The sequence below is a fragment of the Ruditapes philippinarum genome, unplaced genomic scaffold (assembly GCF_026571515.1).
Source record: "Ruditapes philippinarum isolate M1 unplaced genomic scaffold, ASM2657151v2 ctg641_1_1_1_1, whole genome shotgun sequence".
NCBI lineage: Eukaryota > Metazoa > Mollusca > Bivalvia > Venerida > Veneridae > Ruditapes > Ruditapes philippinarum.
In genome coordinates, this window is record NW_026858475.1 from 164,885 (window position 1) to 183,621 (window position 18,737).

General features: G+C 32.2%; 4 protein-coding genes across 6 annotated transcripts in view; 1 reads left to right on the forward strand and 3 right to left on the reverse strand.

Annotated features, from left to right (window-relative positions):
- LOC132753277 (uncharacterized) overlaps positions 1-1,262 on the reverse strand; it is a 41,238-nt gene extending 39,976 nt beyond the window's left edge. Inside the window, exons 1-2 of one of the 2 annotated variants that reach the window (XM_060743729.1) lie at positions 1,097-1,262; positions 485-674 (exon numbers count right to left, since the gene is read on the reverse strand). The gene's annotated coding sequence lies outside the window, so the exon portion shown is untranslated. The remainder of the gene's footprint in view (positions 1-484; positions 675-1,096) is intronic. The other variant, XM_060743731.1, reaches the window with a different exon arrangement.
- Positions 1,263-3,802: 2,540 nt separating this feature from the next.
- Positions 3,803-6,126, reverse strand: LOC132753281 (leucine-rich repeat-containing G-protein coupled receptor 4-like). Of its 2 annotated transcripts, none has more exons than XM_060743734.1 (2): positions 5,844-6,126; positions 3,803-5,566 (listed from the first exon to the last, which is right to left on the reverse strand). In XM_060743734.1, exon 2 carries the CDS (start codon positions 5,429-5,431, stop codon positions 3,827-3,829), a length of 1,605 nt encoding a protein of 534 aa, XP_060599717.1. In that variant the 5' UTR covers positions 5,432-5,566; positions 5,844-6,126; the 3' UTR covers positions 3,803-3,826. The 2 variants fall into 2 exon arrangements, with proteins under 2 accessions (XP_060599717.1, XP_060599718.1); XM_060743735.1 differs by lacking the exon at positions 5,844-6,126 and adding an exon at positions 5,706-5,840.
- A 3,738-nt stretch (positions 6,127-9,864) lies between these two features.
- LOC132753278 (transmembrane protein 234 homolog) lies at positions 9,865-17,707 on the reverse strand. Its single transcript, XM_060743732.1, has 6 exons — positions 17,567-17,707; positions 15,450-15,601; positions 14,530-14,596; positions 13,638-13,730; positions 12,458-12,571; positions 9,865-10,954 (listed from the first exon to the last, which is right to left on the reverse strand). Exons 1-5 carry the CDS (start codon positions 17,574-17,576, stop codon positions 12,504-12,506), a joined length of 390 nt encoding a protein of 129 aa, XP_060599715.1. The 5' UTR covers positions 17,577-17,707; the 3' UTR covers positions 9,865-10,954; positions 12,458-12,503.
- LOC132753279 (multiple PDZ domain protein-like) overlaps positions 17,663-18,737 on the forward strand; it is a 207,260-nt gene continuing 206,185 nt past the window's right edge. The window contains exon 1 of the mRNA XM_060743733.1: positions 17,663-17,792. The gene's annotated coding sequence lies outside the window, so the exon portion shown is untranslated. The remainder of the gene's footprint in view (positions 17,793-18,737) is intronic.

Here is an 18,737-nt window from a genome sequence, read left to right on the forward strand (position 1 = left end):
ATAAGTCAATACCACACAGCAACGAACTGATTTCCATTCTCAAAATTTTATGAAATAAGGGTACAAACTGGGATACATTGAATACTGGATAGCTACCAATCATTCATCCGCCGAATCAGTTGGTAATATAACTACATGTAAAAGAAGAATTGTATACAAGGTACAATTAAATGACATCTCAGGAAGCATGTCGGGAAAAGGTACCAATGTCAAAAAGGGAAGGAAGGCAGACCAATATTGGATGATATTGTTTCAATGTTTGGTCATAATTTCGGTCCATTTAAACATTGTGTCTGTGATCTCTTAATCAAGGAGATTCATACTTATGACATTCTACTGATTAAAAAAAACAAAAAAAAAACAACAACAACAAAAAAATCTGATAGACGAAATTGAATGTGTTTACGAGACGGAGTATTCGTACGTTTATGTAGGTATCAGAACATGCAGACACCTTTTTCACAATAGATCAGTTAATACTTACACAAGAATAGCAAATATCATGTTTGTTACAAGCCGACAAGTAAGTTCGTCTGTAATTTCTCATGTTTACAGGTACTGTGCAGCCATTTACGTAGGGGTTGGATTCGCATGTATATGTCACATTTGTTGTTAGACCTCCACAAATGACAACAGTAAGGACCAGTAGACACCCGAGAAACATCTTGCTGTTCCTACCAAAATCAAAGTTATTTTATCAAATAATAAGCTTGAACAATTATGATAGCAGGTCTCTTCAACTTTTGAATTTTCGTGTCTAAATTGAAAAGACAGAAATTATATTTGTCTTTAATTAATTCAATTTCAAAGTGTGGCATCTACATATATTTGATTAAAACATTTAGAAAATATTGGGGGGGGGGGAGGGGCTTGTAATGAACAATTAAAATTTCAGAATGCAGTTTACTTTATTGAAATAAGTGCGCATAATTATAAACCGGTAAGAGTGAAGTTGAAACCTACTGCATTTTTAGAACAAATCTGTATTTCCACAATACCTGTATATTATTACACTTGTATTCACATGCTCATAAAATGCTTAGATACCGATTCTATATAAGAAAACGCCATATAAAATAAAATATACAATACTTACTCCGTTTGAAAAATCCAAAGTTGATTACTTCATTCGAGTTTTAGAATCAAATGAAAGAAGAACGAGCACAGCATACATAAATAATACAAAAACTGTCTTTATTCAGAGAATACATTTTTTCCTAGTAATGTTCTAGGATGTAATGTTGCAATAGTTTCCTTAATGACTTATAAGACTGGATGAAACAATACATTGTAATAGGCGACGAGGAAACGTCTTAATGTAACAGGAAAATACTTGACTTATTAAGAGTGTTTATTACAATTAATGTTTAAGTTTTAATGATTGGGTAAAAGTATGCACCATTGAGCTTCCTCTTTATCAGCCTTTATATGCTTTATCCAGTTAAGTATCAACATGTAATATCACAGGAATGACTAATACCCTAACCATTTCTATAACGGGATTTTATGTTGGATCATGTATCACAAATCTTAAATAGGGTATAAACAGTTGAGTTTAATTAAGAGAAAATCCTTCAAAGAGTATATAAATAATAGTACGGATACGACATTGTCTTTAAAAATGACCTTTACCTTGAGTCAACATAACAGGGGCACGTTCTGCAGATCACCTTATCATGAGCGGAGGGGGGGGGGGGAGACCCCATATGCATATACTGGTATATGTGAATTTCTACCCTCCTACGTTCCTCTACATTTACCATTGTTTGTACCTGATGTTTATGTCTTCGCCGAAATATTCTGTCCATCGGTTATGGTGCGTTCAAAACATGCAATCTACGTGTGAAGAAAATGGCACTAAACGGACTCAAATACAGAGCTTTTACGAAATCTTACCTCCGAAGGGTGCTAAACATTGAAACAAATCCTTATTGAAACATTCATTGAGATTCGGGTAAAAATACTGACAGCTACTGACTAAAATTCTAGTTGAGCTTCATATGCTGAAGTGGTCCAAAAGTGGTATAGAAAACCTACAAAACTAAAACCTACAAAACTACAGATTATTTCCATATAAACATTAATTAAATAGCTACGAACATGAAACATGAACTTAAATCTATTTATAATTCTGACAGTAAACTGTTATTGTCTCATAATCATAATTAAGTTTTTATAATCAACATATCAATGTACCGATAAGATATATGAGTATATTATACAGTTTGTACTATTATTTGTAGTTATTTATATTGAAATGGGTGAGCTGAATTCTTCTAGCCGGTATTCTGTTTCGGTTTTTGTTTCATGATTTTTTATTCAAGTATTATTCAACAAAATAAGTGTTCTATAAGGTGACAACGATCCATACCAAATACTTATATTGTACTAAGTTAGAATAATTGGAAATACTTTAATGTAAGAAATGACAAGGGCGTATTATATTTCCTTAAACTTGTTATACGTCGGTATAAGCTCACAAACGTGAACTTCCCACCATAGCTATAATCAGGTTATCAAATCTGTCTACTAGTATTTAGGATATCAAATCTTATTACAAACTGACACACATACACACGCACGCAAAATAATAAAATAAAACATATATAGATTGCTTTGTGGAAGTGATCGTAATGATGTTGATGATTTTTGGAATAGTCCCATCCCAGAATAGTCCCATCCCTTACAATGTGTGTGTTTGTGTGCGGGCGTGCGTGCGCGCGCGTGTGCGTACGTGCTCGCGTGTGTGTTTAATTTTGGCTTGAACATTAAAGCATCTTGAGGGAGTGCTTTTTTTATTTTCACAATATATTAACTTTAAAGCTACTGGAACCCAGTTAAATATGTTATAATTATACTCTGACACCAGTATACAGTCAGACCAGTTTGCAGATTAGGCTGAAGCAATTTTTGTTTATTGATATTGAAATCCAGGACGGTTCCAAATTCAAAGCAAAATAAATTTGTCAGTAAATTCAGCAGGTTTTAGGTTTAGCGTAATTTATGCTAAATCTTTTCGGATCAACAGAATATATATTGTAGATAATTATGCGGTTTAAATGCGAAACATATCACTATATCAATGAAATAGAAAACGAAGAATAGTTGTTCAACATAACGATAGAAATCCAGAAATAAAGCCTAAAATATCGTGGATTAAACATGCTATCATCAAAGGGAGGAGATCAGAGAGATACATATCGAAGAATAAAATATAATTATAAAAATCTGGAAACAAAGTGGAAAAAAATCCGAAATCGGAGGTAAATGCAAAATATCGGAGAATAACATCAACGTGTTGATGTACAAATTTATCGGGATATAAGTACATATGCTAAAAACTTTTGCAATTACTGTACATTAATTGTTTTCTTGAAAATTTCTTTTGAAATTATTTCGGCAGTTTACACTTACTTTCTAACGTGTTACATATATCATCTTGCTTCTTATCATAATGTTACAATGTTTGTTATTTAGATTGGTGGGAAACAGTATTCATAGTAGATCAGGATTAAAAATGTGTACAAGCAAGTTTTAAGTTTTATATTTACATGTATTTCATATTTTCGTAGAATAAAATGTTGTTTTTTTTGTAAACTTGTTATATCTTATGCCTGGCCATTTTACTGACCGAACAACAATAAACTAAAAAGACAACAGCGCACGAAGTTACGGTATGCTGAAAGCAAAACCTATACAAAAATGTACTTTGATGCATGTTTAATTTAAATATTTATAATAATGATAATGGCAAACATGTAGATTCTTTCTATAAGATGTAGATCACAAATGTCGAACGGAATCCATATCCTCATTTATTAACATATCAGCTAGATGTAAGGAGATAAAATACACACAGCAATAGAAATAATGTCAGAACGGGGTTCGTTCCGAATAAACTGGTCCCTGACTTTGGAGCCCACCACAAGCAAAATGTTCGTGAAGATTTCCCGCAATGTTTTTCCAAATTATATATCATACTTTCGTTGGAGATAGCCACTTTTTGGCCAGTCTTTAGAATGCAGTTAGCAAATAAATCAAAAACCCTTCGCGAGTTCACAAGCTGTTCGATTTGACAATCACACAGAAATCCATTATATGATATATTGAGATTGTAAAAAGTACATTTTTCCGATTCAAATACAAATCCAAGTGAACCTAATGTATTCTGAGACAAGTCAATGTCCAAGGGACGCTTGTAATGGGAAAATGTATCAGCACTAATATAACTTATCTTATTTCCTCGGAAGGACAAACGTCTAGCAGATATTCCATATATACTGTCATTGTCTAAAGAACCCAGTTCATTATTGGACAAATCTAAATTTCTCAGTTTATGAAGTTTTTCTAACGCTATCCTTGGAACGGACGTCATCCCAGCATTACTCATGCGTAAAGTTACCAAACTGTCTTTCACTCCGTCAAACATCTGGTTGTCTAAAATCCAAGGATTACCACTTATATCAAGGAAAGTAAGACTGTACCTTCCTGAAAAAGATACATTAGTAAGCAATCTCATAGTGTTATGAGAAATATCTAAATGCTTTAATTCTTTCAGTTCTGACAATGTGCGCGTAGGAAAAAATCCTAAATGAGTATTGTGAAGATGAAACCGAGTAAGTGAGTTACCTAGCCCAAACAAAGCTCCGTTTCGGAAAGCTTCAATTTGACCAAGCAAGTTTTTTGATAAATCTAATTCTTCTAAACAATTTAACTCAGTAAAATCCCCATGATAAATCACAGTGATGTCATTCTCTCGTAGAGTTAGCTTCCTCAATAAGCTAAGTCTGTTTAACGCCCTTGGAACGCGTGATAAATAGTTCTGGCTAAGATCCATTTCTCGTAGATTGTTGAGTCCTATAAATCCGTGAGGATTTATATCCCTTATTCTACAGAGAGACAGACTTAATACTTTCAGTGAATGAATTTCTTGCTCAACAAATATTGCTGGTAACATTTCTACTCCAAATTCCAGGTTTCCAGACAAATCTAATTCCTCTAGAGTATGCAAATCCTTTACAAAATTTAATGACGTCATATTTTGGAGATCAAGACCAATGTCCCTTACTTTTAAAACTTTAATACCACGCACAGTTTTCTTCAGTAATGATTTCCGTAAAGAACTGCCGACCGGATTCCCGCTAATATCTAGTATACGAACATGAGTCTTCCTTGCGAAGTCTCTTGCTTGTAATGATGTTATCGAATTATTTTGTAATCGAATCTCATAAAGACGAGAACCTTCCCGAAAATCCAAGTAAGGTACTTTTCTTAATTCTCTAGAAGAACAGTCAACATGGCGACGTTCCTCCCGCCGGACGGATCCTGTGTAAGTTGTATAGCACGTGCACACGCGGCTAATTTCGTCTGGACATTCAAATCCCATAATGCAAAGCGGTAGAATGACAACGCTCAGAAGGCAGATATTCATGACATATGTATTGAAATATTTCAAATAATGTGAACCTTTTCTTCTAGGACAATGGCATTTTCGCTGTGTTTAATCCATTCAGAATTTAGGCGGGTATATGAGCATATTGTCATGTATATCTCATGTTTGATTAACCTGCAAAGATAAATAACAAGAAAATATTTAAACAAAAAAAAGGTAAATAAATCTCTGAAAATTATCACTGAAATTCGAAATAAAAATAGAAAATATAATTTCAGTCATTCGGTTATAAAATACAACAACTTAAAAGTACCTTTTTATAAATCACATTAAGTTAAAAGTATAAATCCACTCTGCTTGAATGAAGTTTAATGATAAATCATCTCAGGTAACTTATAAGAGAAATATGTTTGTACAAATATTTATTCAAGTCAGCGGTAGATGCTCTTACCTTTATTACATATCTACCAACTTCCCACACGCCAGACGTTCAATGCATACATATAACAGTTAAAACAAAAAAACAAAACTTTTTTTCTCGAAATGATACATCTTTGTAACACATGTTATATTTTACAGACAAATTATCTACACAACATAGTCTAAGGCACCGTGCTGATCAACAATTGTAGATATTCCGTTTATATGTATCCTAGCTATAATAACAAACGTTCCATAGAAATATCCGCAAGACAATCCATCACACGAAGATCATTTCTAAACGCCGAGAAAGACCACATTCCGACATCTCTACTCATCTAGAAAACTATAACACACAACCTTGAATCTTCTTTATGGTGTATGTACATGGTCTGAACAATTTGCTATTTCAATCTTTTGATATATCATATTTTGATATTTATATTATGTATAAATGGTAGAAAATTTATCTAAATTACTTAATTGTGTGTAAGACTGAATCAATCGCATTTGTAGTATTGACCAACCATTTCAATTATGTGGTAACAAAAACGTAACATCTTATTGAAATATGAAATTTCAAATTAGAGAACTGAAGAAATAGATAAATGTATACAAATAATTCTGCTGCTTTTCAAGCTAACCAACGACATTATAATTAAATTTCAAATATAGAACATTAAAAACTTTTGTTTTTCGTTTACAAATAATCTGTGTATGAATATTTGACCGCATGCAAAAATTACAAATGTTAGCAATACAATAAGTTCAATAAGTGGCCTTTATATACAAAAACAAATTAATTAATAAAAAAAAATACAATAGTAGAGTCAGATATGCAAGATGTTCATTGCTGCATGATTGACTATTGTCGTGTATTATGATATAATGAAATTATCGTGAAATGTATTACATGTATATGAATCTTTGGTTTTAACAGTGCAAAACTCAGTTATATGTGTAACATACGACATATGAACTAAATAATTAAGATGATAGTGTTTATCCATGGTGTTCTCTCTAGTAGTTAGAGGCTGCATGTAGAGTTTACATTATACACTGATGAGACCTACAGACGTATTATAAATCCAGACAGAAATAATCCCATACTTTCAAAACGGCTGCCAAACATTTAGAAAAAGTGCGTTTTTATAACATTTTAGAGTATTTTACTCATGAAACTTATTACGCTACTTACAAAAACTATTTAGCATGAGAGATGCTTAGCTGTTTTTATCTCTCTCAAGGTTTTAACAATTTTATCCGAATAACTAAAATTATCTTATTTCTTTAATTATCTAAGCAACCTGGGACATACGATATCGTATATCCCAGAAGCAACATAGGTAAATCTTTGTAAAAAAAAAGGTTTAAATGCACCCCCAAGCAATTTGTAAATCGTAAAAAATGGGAAGCAAGGAAAGATCAGATTTCCTCCTCATTTAAGTAATTAAACACATAATTTAAAATTATTTATATACATGTACTTAAGCATAATTCCACGAACTTTTTAAAAAACGAAATTTGTTTTCCGATATAGTGTTAACACTAAATAAAAGATCTTGCCTCGTCTGTTGGGCATGTACATTATTTTCACGCATACAATATTCTGTCATTTTATTCTATTATTCCTCTGTGATTCACAAATTTACAAGAAATATTTTTAATACATAATATGAACGTTCAAAACATACAGAACAAAATATACATTTGCGCATGTTTTATAGACCAGTATCATGAAGACTCTTTCATGAACAAATTACTAACCTTGAGCTTATAATGTGAACAAAATTCGACTCAAACGAGTTGTTTTTTACATGACTGAACTGGGAGTTTTTTTTCAATTTTTTTACAGAATTTGATTGATCATTTCACTCACTATGTTTTTCAATAAACCAGCTGCCTAACTCTTTGAATTAAGTGTTTAGGTTCTTGATAAACGCGTATTGGTAAGAAAGAACTATGGCTGTTTTATTGGCAGGTGAGTTGCAATGGAGGAGCTTGATTCTGCGCCTGCTGGTTGGTGGACGGACTGTGGCATCGTGTACAACATCTGCCGATATAACCGAGTTCAGTAAGACTCCAGTGGCACCCAGCCCTCTGGAACAGAAACTCTGAACATAAATTCTCTGGCAATAAAGATTCAAGATTTTATTCCAAATACATGTGGGTATTATACCCATGAGCACACAGCATATATACAAACAAGCATACATACATACAGAAACATAATATCAAGGTCATTAAACATATATAACATATATTTAACATTTACTGTATATTTGAGACATAAATTTGCTGTAATATGAATAGATAATCATATTACAGCAAGGTTTAAATGAAGCACAAGTTTTGCATAATGATATCAATTAAGCAACATTACATTTACCTTCCTAGGTACTATAATTTACGAATATTCAACATTTGTTCTTAATTCAAACATTTTAAAGTTAAACATTGATAATTTTCTTATAACATTTTCATTTTGAGATGTTAACAATTCAATAAAGTTTGGTATATTTGGTTTTTTCCAATAATATTTATCTATGAGCTGTTTTCTCAAAACATTGTATTCTGGACATTAATTTCTAATAATACATGAAATTCATCTTCTAGTTTTAAGCAAATATTACATTTTCTTTCATTATAAGGAATTGCTTCAGGTTTATGCCATCTACCAGTTTCTACTTTAAATCTATGCGAAGAAGTCCTGAAACGTGATAAAGATTTCCTAAATTTTTCAATATTAACCATTGACAGATATGATTTAAAACCAAAATCACAAAATAATACATAACGTAATAAAAGTAGTGCACGCGTGCTGATGTAAAGCTCAATCCTTCATTAGTTTCACCCATTAGCACCCTGTTTTCTTCTTTACCCCATTGGCTCATAAAATTAAATCTTTATTTTATTTTCAAGTCACGATGATTTCAATTTATGCGTTATCTTTCTATGCCACGCAAAAATTTGGAGGTATGGTATACAGGCTACATTTACGTATCTTTAAAACGTCTGTCAGTATAACGATGAAAAAATGGTGACGTCTTAATGATACATGAATGACTTATCTCCTCCACTATGTATCGGCCATCTTTCTCTGTAGATACTTTTACTGGCGCAACATCACTGTTGCCAATGCAGGACGTCCAAATCGGGGTTCACTTCTGTATTCTAGATTCCTTGTACGGATACTTTTAGCGCAGTTTAACCTTCTATTCATGAATAACACTTGGTACACATTAATATATTTGTTTGATTTTAAGAAAGTATTAATTAAGGTAATAATCTAGAGGGTCACGATGCACTGTATGACTATCGGCCACTTGAATTGTATGTATGTATATGTGTGTGCGTTCGTGTGTATGTATCATATATTTAATGAGAGACCATCCAACCGTTAAGACACTAACTCAGCTTTTGCTGTTGAGAAGGGTCCCGGCATGTCACCAGTCATGCCCTTAAAGGATTAACTTTGAAGCACGAAGAGATAATTTATCACTATGCATTTTTCAACGGCGTATTAGCCAGTCTGGATATAAATTTTGAGCCAAAAGTAAGTCTCTGTTCGGCGGTCAATGAGAACCTAAATGTACAGTAACCTTTGACAATGTAACGAGGTAGCCTTGAAAATTGAATCTCAAGATGTCTTTTGTGCTAGTTGGAAAAGCCATTTGAGGCTATATTTACATGAGATGTTACTTTACCAAGTCAGGCAGAACATTTCTATAAAACATCAAAATCACCGTTTTACAAGGCAATCATTATATATTTTCATAACCATGGCAACTAGAATACAGTTTTATATAGCACTTTCAAAAGAAGCACTTAAAGAACAGTTCTGTTCTAATTATGACAAAAAGGATTTAGAAGACAGTGTTTATATGTGTGGCCAGACCCAATTGACAAATTCTAGATTCTTGAGTGATCACAGATCATTGTGCTATAGATTGCTAAGTCAAAACAGGTTCTTTACATATTTTTGCTGAAAAACTGGACATTGTTCCTTATGAAATTATTTGTAAAACTAAATAAACAAGAAAACATGTCAGTTGTATTGAAAAATAATTTTATTCATAGAAAATAGTATAATTGCAACATTTTGTAAAAGGGGAAAATATGATATAAATAAACGAATAGGTACTGATGACCTTAAAATAAACATATATTGCTAGAAAAGTCCCAATCCTTCAACATAGAGTCATACTTGATTTGATATTCTTGAAAAAGTTGCATAATTGATGAATATTTGTAGTTGTCTGCAATGAAACATCTCAGTTTTTCATAACAGAAGTGTTTATAGCCTACATTACCAAAGGGAGAGGCACTTTTAATCACAGGGGCATGATTAATCATTTTATGATAAATAAATATTTGTGGAGGTCTACTTCAAAAGGCTGCATCCCCAATATCTAAGCTCAGTTTTTGTAAACTACTGTACGTGACCCCTTGGGCAGGAGTCAAAATTGACCACAGGGGTAGGATTTATATCACTTTTGTAGAAGGCCACTAGGTGATGCTATATATCTAAGCTCTGGGGATTGCCATTGCTCACAATAAAACTTGCTAGGTTTTCCTTATAAACTAGGGGTCATAATTTTTATATGTGTATCTATTTTAGAAGACCAAAAGGTTATGCAAGTTTTATGGTACATGCCCAATATTTAAGTTCTTGTTAGTTTCTAAGGAGACAATTTTTAATGATTTTATTATTATAGTCTAATTTTAGGTTTTGTGACCTACTTATGGATCAGACTGGAAATACCAAATATCTTTTGAAGAAGGTCACCTAAAAATTATTTCTTTGAAGATCGATGGTTTAGGAATATAACATGTTTAAAGTAATTGTGGGTTATGACTGACCATTTATGATAGACACATTGCCATCACAAAAGTTCACCCTGTGCTCAGGTGACCAAAAATCTGAATACTTCCATTTCCAGTTGAAACAATATAAGTACATAATATTTTATAATCTGGCACGAAACAATGGAACTGTAAATGTTATAATCAAGCATACAGTCTGATCATATTGTAAGGAGGAGCAGACTTGTCTTTTCCTATACCTAGAGAATAGCCACTCATGCTCAGTCTCCAGGTTCATGTCAGAACATTATTTCTTCACAACTTTTCCTCTTTGTCCTGTAAAAAATACAAAAAGTTTAGTTAAGATAAACAAGATGCCTTATATAATTTCTTGAAACATGTTTGAAAATAATATACCAAGTGGCTTTTACAATTTCTAGCTTGCTATTACTATTATTATGAAGAGTTTTTAAGAGTAAATTTCCAAAATAATTTCAGGCAATATGCACATGGGTAAACAGTTTACATAACATTTAAGCATATTATATAGTCAAATGGTCAATAACAGAAACTATATATAAAAAAAGTTTATTACAAGGTATCTTTAAACAATAAGAAAATATTATTAAGCATACTAACACTGACACAAAATATAAACAAGTCTTATGATATCATGATATTACGGATAAACTTACAATTAGGACAGCTGCAATTCTGTCAATAAGAATATGCAAAAGGTTGAAATAACGAAGAAAAAGTAAATATTCTATTGTATGCCATTGGTCAATAAAGAGAGAAATTACAGGGAAATGTTACATAAACACCAACAGGATATTGTTTGTGATTAGCTACAATCAGTTTATCAATTTATAACTTTGATATTAAAGCAATGAACGACATGTGTATAATTTACAGTAAGGGCAAACTAAACCTAATGTGGTGTTTCATGTGCATTTTATATTTGGCATGGTTCAGCTAATTTAGCCATGGATGATCAGTATGAATGATTTATGTACATGTAAAAGTAATATTTGGCATTCAAAATATTAAATTCAACCTTTTGGTAGGACTGCATGCTCGACTATTCTAAAACTTTTTATGGACTCAAATAAGTGTGTGAAATTCAAACCATTCCCTTCAGTAGTTTTTGAAATACCAACTTACATGGAAAAACTTAACAAAAGTGTGATGCTGACACCTGAGTACAATAACTCTCCCTATTTTTCAAGCAAAAAAAAAATAGTTGATTAAAATGTTTTTCCTTTAAAGGGTTTCTTCTTCTAAGGCCTAGTATGTTGATAAAACCAAAGGGCCTTATGACAAAGAATAATTTCCTGAAGCCATAGGACCTTGTGACAAAGAATAATGTTCATAAAACTATAGAGCCTTGTGAAAAGAGTACTGTTCATAAAACTATGGTCTTGTGACAAAGAAAAATGAGCTGTGTCACGACAAAACCAACGTAATGCGTTTGCGACCAGCATGGATCCAGACCAGCCTGCGCATCCGCGCAGTCTGATCAGGATCCATGCTGTTTGTTTACAAACCCTATTACAAGTAGAGAAACTGATAGCGAACAGCATGGATCCTGATCAGACTGCGCGAATGCGCAGGCTGGTCTGGATCCATGCTGGTTGCAAACCCACTATGTTGGTTTTGTCGTGACACGGCTCAAATGCACATGTAAGATACTGTGACAAAGAATATCAAGTTCATAAAACTTTGGCACATTTTGACAAATTAGAATATAACATATCATCATTTTGTCCTAGATGATGATAATTACAGGACAAGATATAAAACTAATTGACTTCTAATTATGTTATAATTGTTTCTTACTATTAAGAAAAATAGCTGGCAAACTATTCAAGTTCTAGAATTTCCATCAACTGATCTTGTCAAGGACACATAATGTAACACCACATACCACCAGCAGCATTCCTATAATAGTCTCTGAAATAAAAAATAATATAATATACATAAGATTGATAGTAAAATTTAAAACAATTTAAATAGTACCTACTTATTCTGTCCACAATTCTTCCTTATTCTGTCTGGTTTGCACAACTTACTTACTCTTTACATTATTTATTCTTTCTCTTGCATAAAACTTACTTATTTTCACTTCAAGCTAAGGCAGAATTTTTTCTAATGTACACATTTTTCTGTTACAAACTAAAAATGGTGACAAGAACATACAGGAAAAAAGACTTTTGAAACATTGACAAGTTCTTTTTTAACAATGCTGATGTCATGGTAGGATCATTTCTGTAAATTGATATAACAAGAGCTGTCTGTAGAGCAGTATGCTCCACATTTCTCAGATCTGGATATTTTGTTGTACATAAAGAGATACCCTAATTTAAAGATCAACTTGACTTATGACCTTTTGACCTGAATATGGGTGTGACAGATAAAACTCATCAAGATGCATCTACAATGGTCAATGCACTTTGAAATTTGTTATTACAGGTCCCAGTAACCCTAATCTTTCAATGTAATAGCTTTTCTTCAGTATCTAAGTTAATAACCATTAACAAAAATTTAACCAAAAATGGTAAACCCAAACCAAAGCGGATCCCACTTAAAGAACATGACAATCACTGAGCTTTTTCTTTGAATAGTGGAGCTAAAAGTACACAAATTTTTATTCTAGCAGCCAGGGTTTTTTTATTATCAAATTCAATAATTTGAAAAATGTTCAACTAAAGATCGTCAACTCAAGACCATTTTTATTTAATAATAACAAATTCTTACTAACAGTTTTTTAGAAGTATGATTTTCAAAGTTTCTGTATATACTAATAGTTAATTGATTGTTGATTACAAAAAGTGTGGATGTACGAACAAACAGTCAGGCAGATAAACACTGGACAACAAGTGATCACAAAAGCTTACCTTGAGCGTGTTCTGCTCTGATGAGGTAAAAAACTTGAAAGCCATTCAAAAGATATAAACTATTTATCATATGAGTTAATATAACTGTTTGACAATATATATAATGTATTGTAGAAACCAACTTTTAGATTCAATCCTTTCTCCTAGAAGATGGCCAGATATGGCTGTGAAGATAAATGTCAGAGAATTGGTGATAGGTACTGCAAGAGATAGATCTGAAAACAAAAGACAAGACATACTACATTCTGCTAAAACTATATACACTATATAGCATTACTGAAAAAAGTGTTACATTTGTGTTAACATTCAAATTGTTTATAGTACAGTTACTGGTATTTAACCCTTTACTTGATAAATTTGTGTTATGGAATTGCCCATTTTTTGACTTTGGGGGCAGCACTTTGAGGCGTGAGGGATGTTGCACATTTTCATTATCTCTCATGTACAGACTCAATCTAACAGTCTGCAATTTTCATGCAATTTAGCTGATTTTATTGCTTCTGAGGGATTTTTTTCCAGATATTCAAAGTTTCAAAGATTTCAATATGAAAATACAAAACTTGACCCACTAACAGTATATACAGACTGATCATTATGTATGGGTATACACGCTGGCCTGGCTCAATACTGGCGACAGTGGCTTATCACTGTGTAAGTTAAGGGTAAAGCATCTTATCCACAAGCTGTTACAATTTTTATACTGGCTAGGTATTTTATCTCAACCACAAGTTTATAGCACAAGTCCTATTCTACAGATTTATTAACAAATATTTTAATTATACTGATATAGATCTATTATGCCATAGCTTTACCCAAAAAATCTACAGTGCCTAACATTTAAAGCAGATTCTGAGCGTTTATGTATTTCATATTAAACATAAAATAGAAAGGAAGTACAAAAAAATTACAGTTTGGGGAAACAATGTTAAAGATGCTATTTCATAAATTTTGAAAATTCAACCTTGAATGGTTCCAAGAAAGCCCTATTTAATTTACATAAATATGTAAAGTTACCTGCAGATGCCAGAGTAATGTAGTATAGTACAGATCCAGCTTGATTGATGAGAAATGGTAACAAATACTGAAAAAAAATCAATAATACATAATGTCATACTGGACACAGTGAATATTTAAACAATTCATAATGAGTAAATGATCAACGCTAACATTTTCATCTTCTTATCTGACCTTGGATATCTGCTTGTGACCTTGGCCATGGCCGATGCCTAATAATGATGGACTGTGAAGTTACATAACAATCCCTCTATGTATGTGTAAGTTTTACTATGGAGAATTGTTTTCTCTGACCTTCAAGTGTGACCTTGACCTTTGTCATAGAAACCTGATTCATGTGTGCAACATTGAATCTTGCAATGAATTACATTTGTGTCAAGAACTTATATCCTTCTATGCATGTAGAAGATATAGTCCAGGACAAATGTTTATGTTTAATCATCTTTGCTGACCTTGATCTTGCACATATTGACCGGACTTATGCTGACAATGCTCAGTATCATAATAATTGTAAACATTTGTAATTCTATAACTCAATTCAAGATAACAAAGTTGTCAATATCTTGACAGTGGCAACAGGCAACAGAATTTTGTTTGTGACACTCAGCCTCACAATGGTGAACATTTCTGCCATGTTATATAAAAATCTCCCAATGCTTGTACAAGTTTTGTACAGGACAAAGTGCAACCTTTAAGTGTGACCTAGACCTTTGACCTAGTTTATACCCATGATATTATGTCTTATGGTGGTGAACATTTGTATCCAGAAATACTTAAATACCCTCCATGACTATGCTGCCAATACCCAGCATCCACCAAGGGTGATCCCCACTCTTTTTTAAACACGAATAAAAAAATGATACATGAAATTTTCCCAATTATAAACCTCAAATTCCAATTACTGATGATATACACCATACCTTCCAATTCGTTATCAGGAACAGCAACTCTGCTATAAATTGCTTGAAAGGTGATGATTCCTTGATGGATTCTATCCCTTTACTCCCTCGCTTAATGAATGGATTTGTTGCTCCCCAGAACCCAGCAACTACTATCAGCCAAGCTGCTGTTACTGCAAAAATAACACAAATGTATTAATTAAAATACAAACAAGAGCTGTCAGAATGGAAACATGCCTGACTACTTTCAGTGCTTGATCTGGATAATTGAATCACAAGATGGTAGTACCCTATGTAACTGAGTCTTGGGATTTGGACAGTGACTTCTAATTGATTTTTGACAGGCATATGTGAAGTTTCCAGCAATATATATGGTTGGTGAGATGAAGTTGTACAAGAAGTTGCACTAAAAGTAAAAACTTCAACCTGGAAGTTAATGCCAGGGCCAATTAAAAATGACACAATTCAGTCAAAACTCATGCCAAAGTTATGGATCTAAGATGGTGACCTTTAGTTTTCTTATGATTCTTATTATTTTGTGCTCACGAGTTATTTTTTCTCAGTTTGTTGAAGCCACATTAGTCTACAGTATCTATTCATCTATCATTAATGTCAAACCCCTTCAGCGGATGTAGACATGTTCAAATGTCAAAAATTTGGTTAGTCAAACTTATTAGACTTGTCAAAGAGACAACCAGATATTTTTGGACAGATGATGTCATTTTCCAAGCTTAACAGTTTGACTTTGACAATATCAAAAAACAGTCTGTAAAATGGGTCAAACCGTTCAGGTCAAATTAATTTGGCTAAAATTAGGTCCCAACTATAAAAAGAGGTTAAAAGAAGAAAAGATAAAATGTTAAAATCAAGGGGGCTAGAAACTAGATTCAATTCAATGCTTGATATACAGCTGTACTGAACTCTCAGGGATAGGGAGTAGGACAACTGCATGAGAGCGTAATAATGATATAAAGCCCTAGGAAAGACAATTGTGCATTTAATTGTAAAAACCTTGAACTTTCATTTTTCAAGTTTTATGCACCTATTCAGACAGTCAGACTAAACGGAGAAATTTATGCAGTCACTCTAAAATTATATAAGGCCTTATGCATATAAAAAAAAACCACTGTTTTTATCAGCCATTATGTCTTATACTTTAAAAGGTTTTTAATTGCAAATTCTTTTACAAATACAAACTATTGACCTTTTCGAAAACCTAGCTAAACACCGTTTTCCAGTCCGTTACGGATTTAGCTCTGGGGAATTACACCAAATGAAGTACATGATATTTCTATTTTCTATCATTATTTTACTGTTTAAGGTAAAATAAATTGATGTATTTGAAAATTATCAATATTCCTTTAAAATTTATTGCAAATTTTTCAAAAAATAAATTGTTTATAATGAAAATCAATAAAATTAAAACAGATGTAGTGGAATCTTCAATAATAAATAAGGTTATTTTCTGCGTAAACATGTGTATTTACTTTATTTTTTGTATGGAATTATTCATACAATGATATTTAATTATTTTCTTATAAAGAAATAACTGTTTTATTTCAATTTAATTTAAAAAAAGGCCGAAAACATCAAGTTCGCTATTAGTATTACACTCCATTAGGTGAATTCCCCAGAGCTATGTACAGAAAGTACCGGAAAATGGCGTTTAGCTAGGTTTTCGAATTTGTGAATGGTGTCTTGTCATAACATTTTTATTACTTAATTATAGGCGGCACTGAGATTTAGTCAAAATATTTTGACCGACTGCCAAAGCTATATTCTTAAATATTTTTTTCTGGGTCAGAATCCCGCTTCTTGAGAGGAGAAGTTGTTCATACACAATAAGCACAATATCCCATAGTACAATTAGTAATTTAGTTGGTCCACTGCGACTCTTTCAGACACATTAAATTTCTATTTTTTAGTTATAAATATAAAATAGAAAAAAATGTGGAAAAGATAGCTGAAGAAAATTTCTAATTGTCTCGTGTTAATGAGTTAACATTTATTATGATTATTATTATCTCAGAATGCTGTCCCAAAATTATGTCACCTCTGTTTCCCTACTAAGGTACGAAAGATTTTGGGTACGAAATTATTATTAGTTTCAGCATCGAAAAGAAACAAAAAATAGATACCGATTGTCATTGTAACTGCGAAATTAGAAGATGCAATTGAATATGTTTTATTAATTATTCACTAATATTATCATGCAAATCTGTAAGATACAATTTAACATGACTTAAATCTATCTCAATTGACAGGAAATAGAATGCTTAAACCGGAAGTGTAACAGGTGATTGTCAATTTGGGAATTTAGTTAATTTCGAAGGTTTTTACAGTGCTACTATTTGCGTAAAACAGGTAAATAAGGAGCTTTTAAAATGCAAACAACTGCCGAAACGTATTCCGTGTTTTGAGAAATGTTTTTAATTCATTTCAAAAGAAACACGCAATTTATTTGCGCTAATTGTCTAATTTAGTAAAACCCCACCCATCTTTGATTAAGAAAACAAATTTGACCTAGTTATTTTATTCATTTAAGTCTGTATTTGTCCCTGGTAGTACTATCAACCAGGAATGTAAGCCTTATTTAACCCACCATCAAATAACAGAACAAACCTAGGATGAAATTATTATTTGCTGAAGAAGATTATTAGATGAAACACAGGTGCAATGCACAACTATCAGTATACCTGTACACTCTTATATTATTATTATGCACAGTGAAAACTCGCTTAACTGGACATGGGACCCAAAAAAAATCCAAATTACGGAGGATTCATGTTTACTGACTCAGGATTTAAGGCATGGACATTCATTTCTAACTTATAATACATGTATACTCCTGTACGTGTTATCACGGGTAACATCTATCACAGTACGTTTTCTAAGATTTCGAGTCATTTCGGCCCCAAATTACCCAAGACGTTTCGGCCCCAGACGTTTCGGCCTTTTGCCAAATCGGCCCCATATATAGTAAAGAATAAGTCTTACCTTTACGTGTTTAAACCAGAATTTTAAAAGCATTTCAATAAATGAATGAATAAAAGGAACGAGAGAACTAATTGAATAATTATTTTTATTTGTAATTGAATGACGCTAAAATATCTAAACTTAGTAATCTAAACAAACAGAACAGAACATTTATAAACTTTATTAAACAAAGCATAGTACACGATCACTGAAACAGATTTGTATCTGCTTATTATCAACAAGCATTCTTTAAATTTGAATGATTAAAAAGCAAGACACAGAACATTTGAATACATGAAACAAACATTTATTATCAAGAACTATTAAATTAAT

Coding starts and splice junctions, on each gene's coding strand:
- LOC132753281 (XM_060743734.1), bottom strand. CDS start 5,431: ATGAATATCTGCCTTCTGAGCGTTGTCATTCTACCGCTTTGCATTATG.
- LOC132753278 (XM_060743732.1), bottom strand. Junction 14,597..15,449: donor TCCTGATAACGAATTGGAAG/GTATGGTGTATA, acceptor ATTTTTTTTCAG/TATTTGTTACCATTTCTCAT. Junction 12,572..13,637: donor AGAAAGGATTGAATCTAAAA/GTTGGTTTCTAC, acceptor TTTTTATTTCAG/AGACTATTATAGGAATGCTG.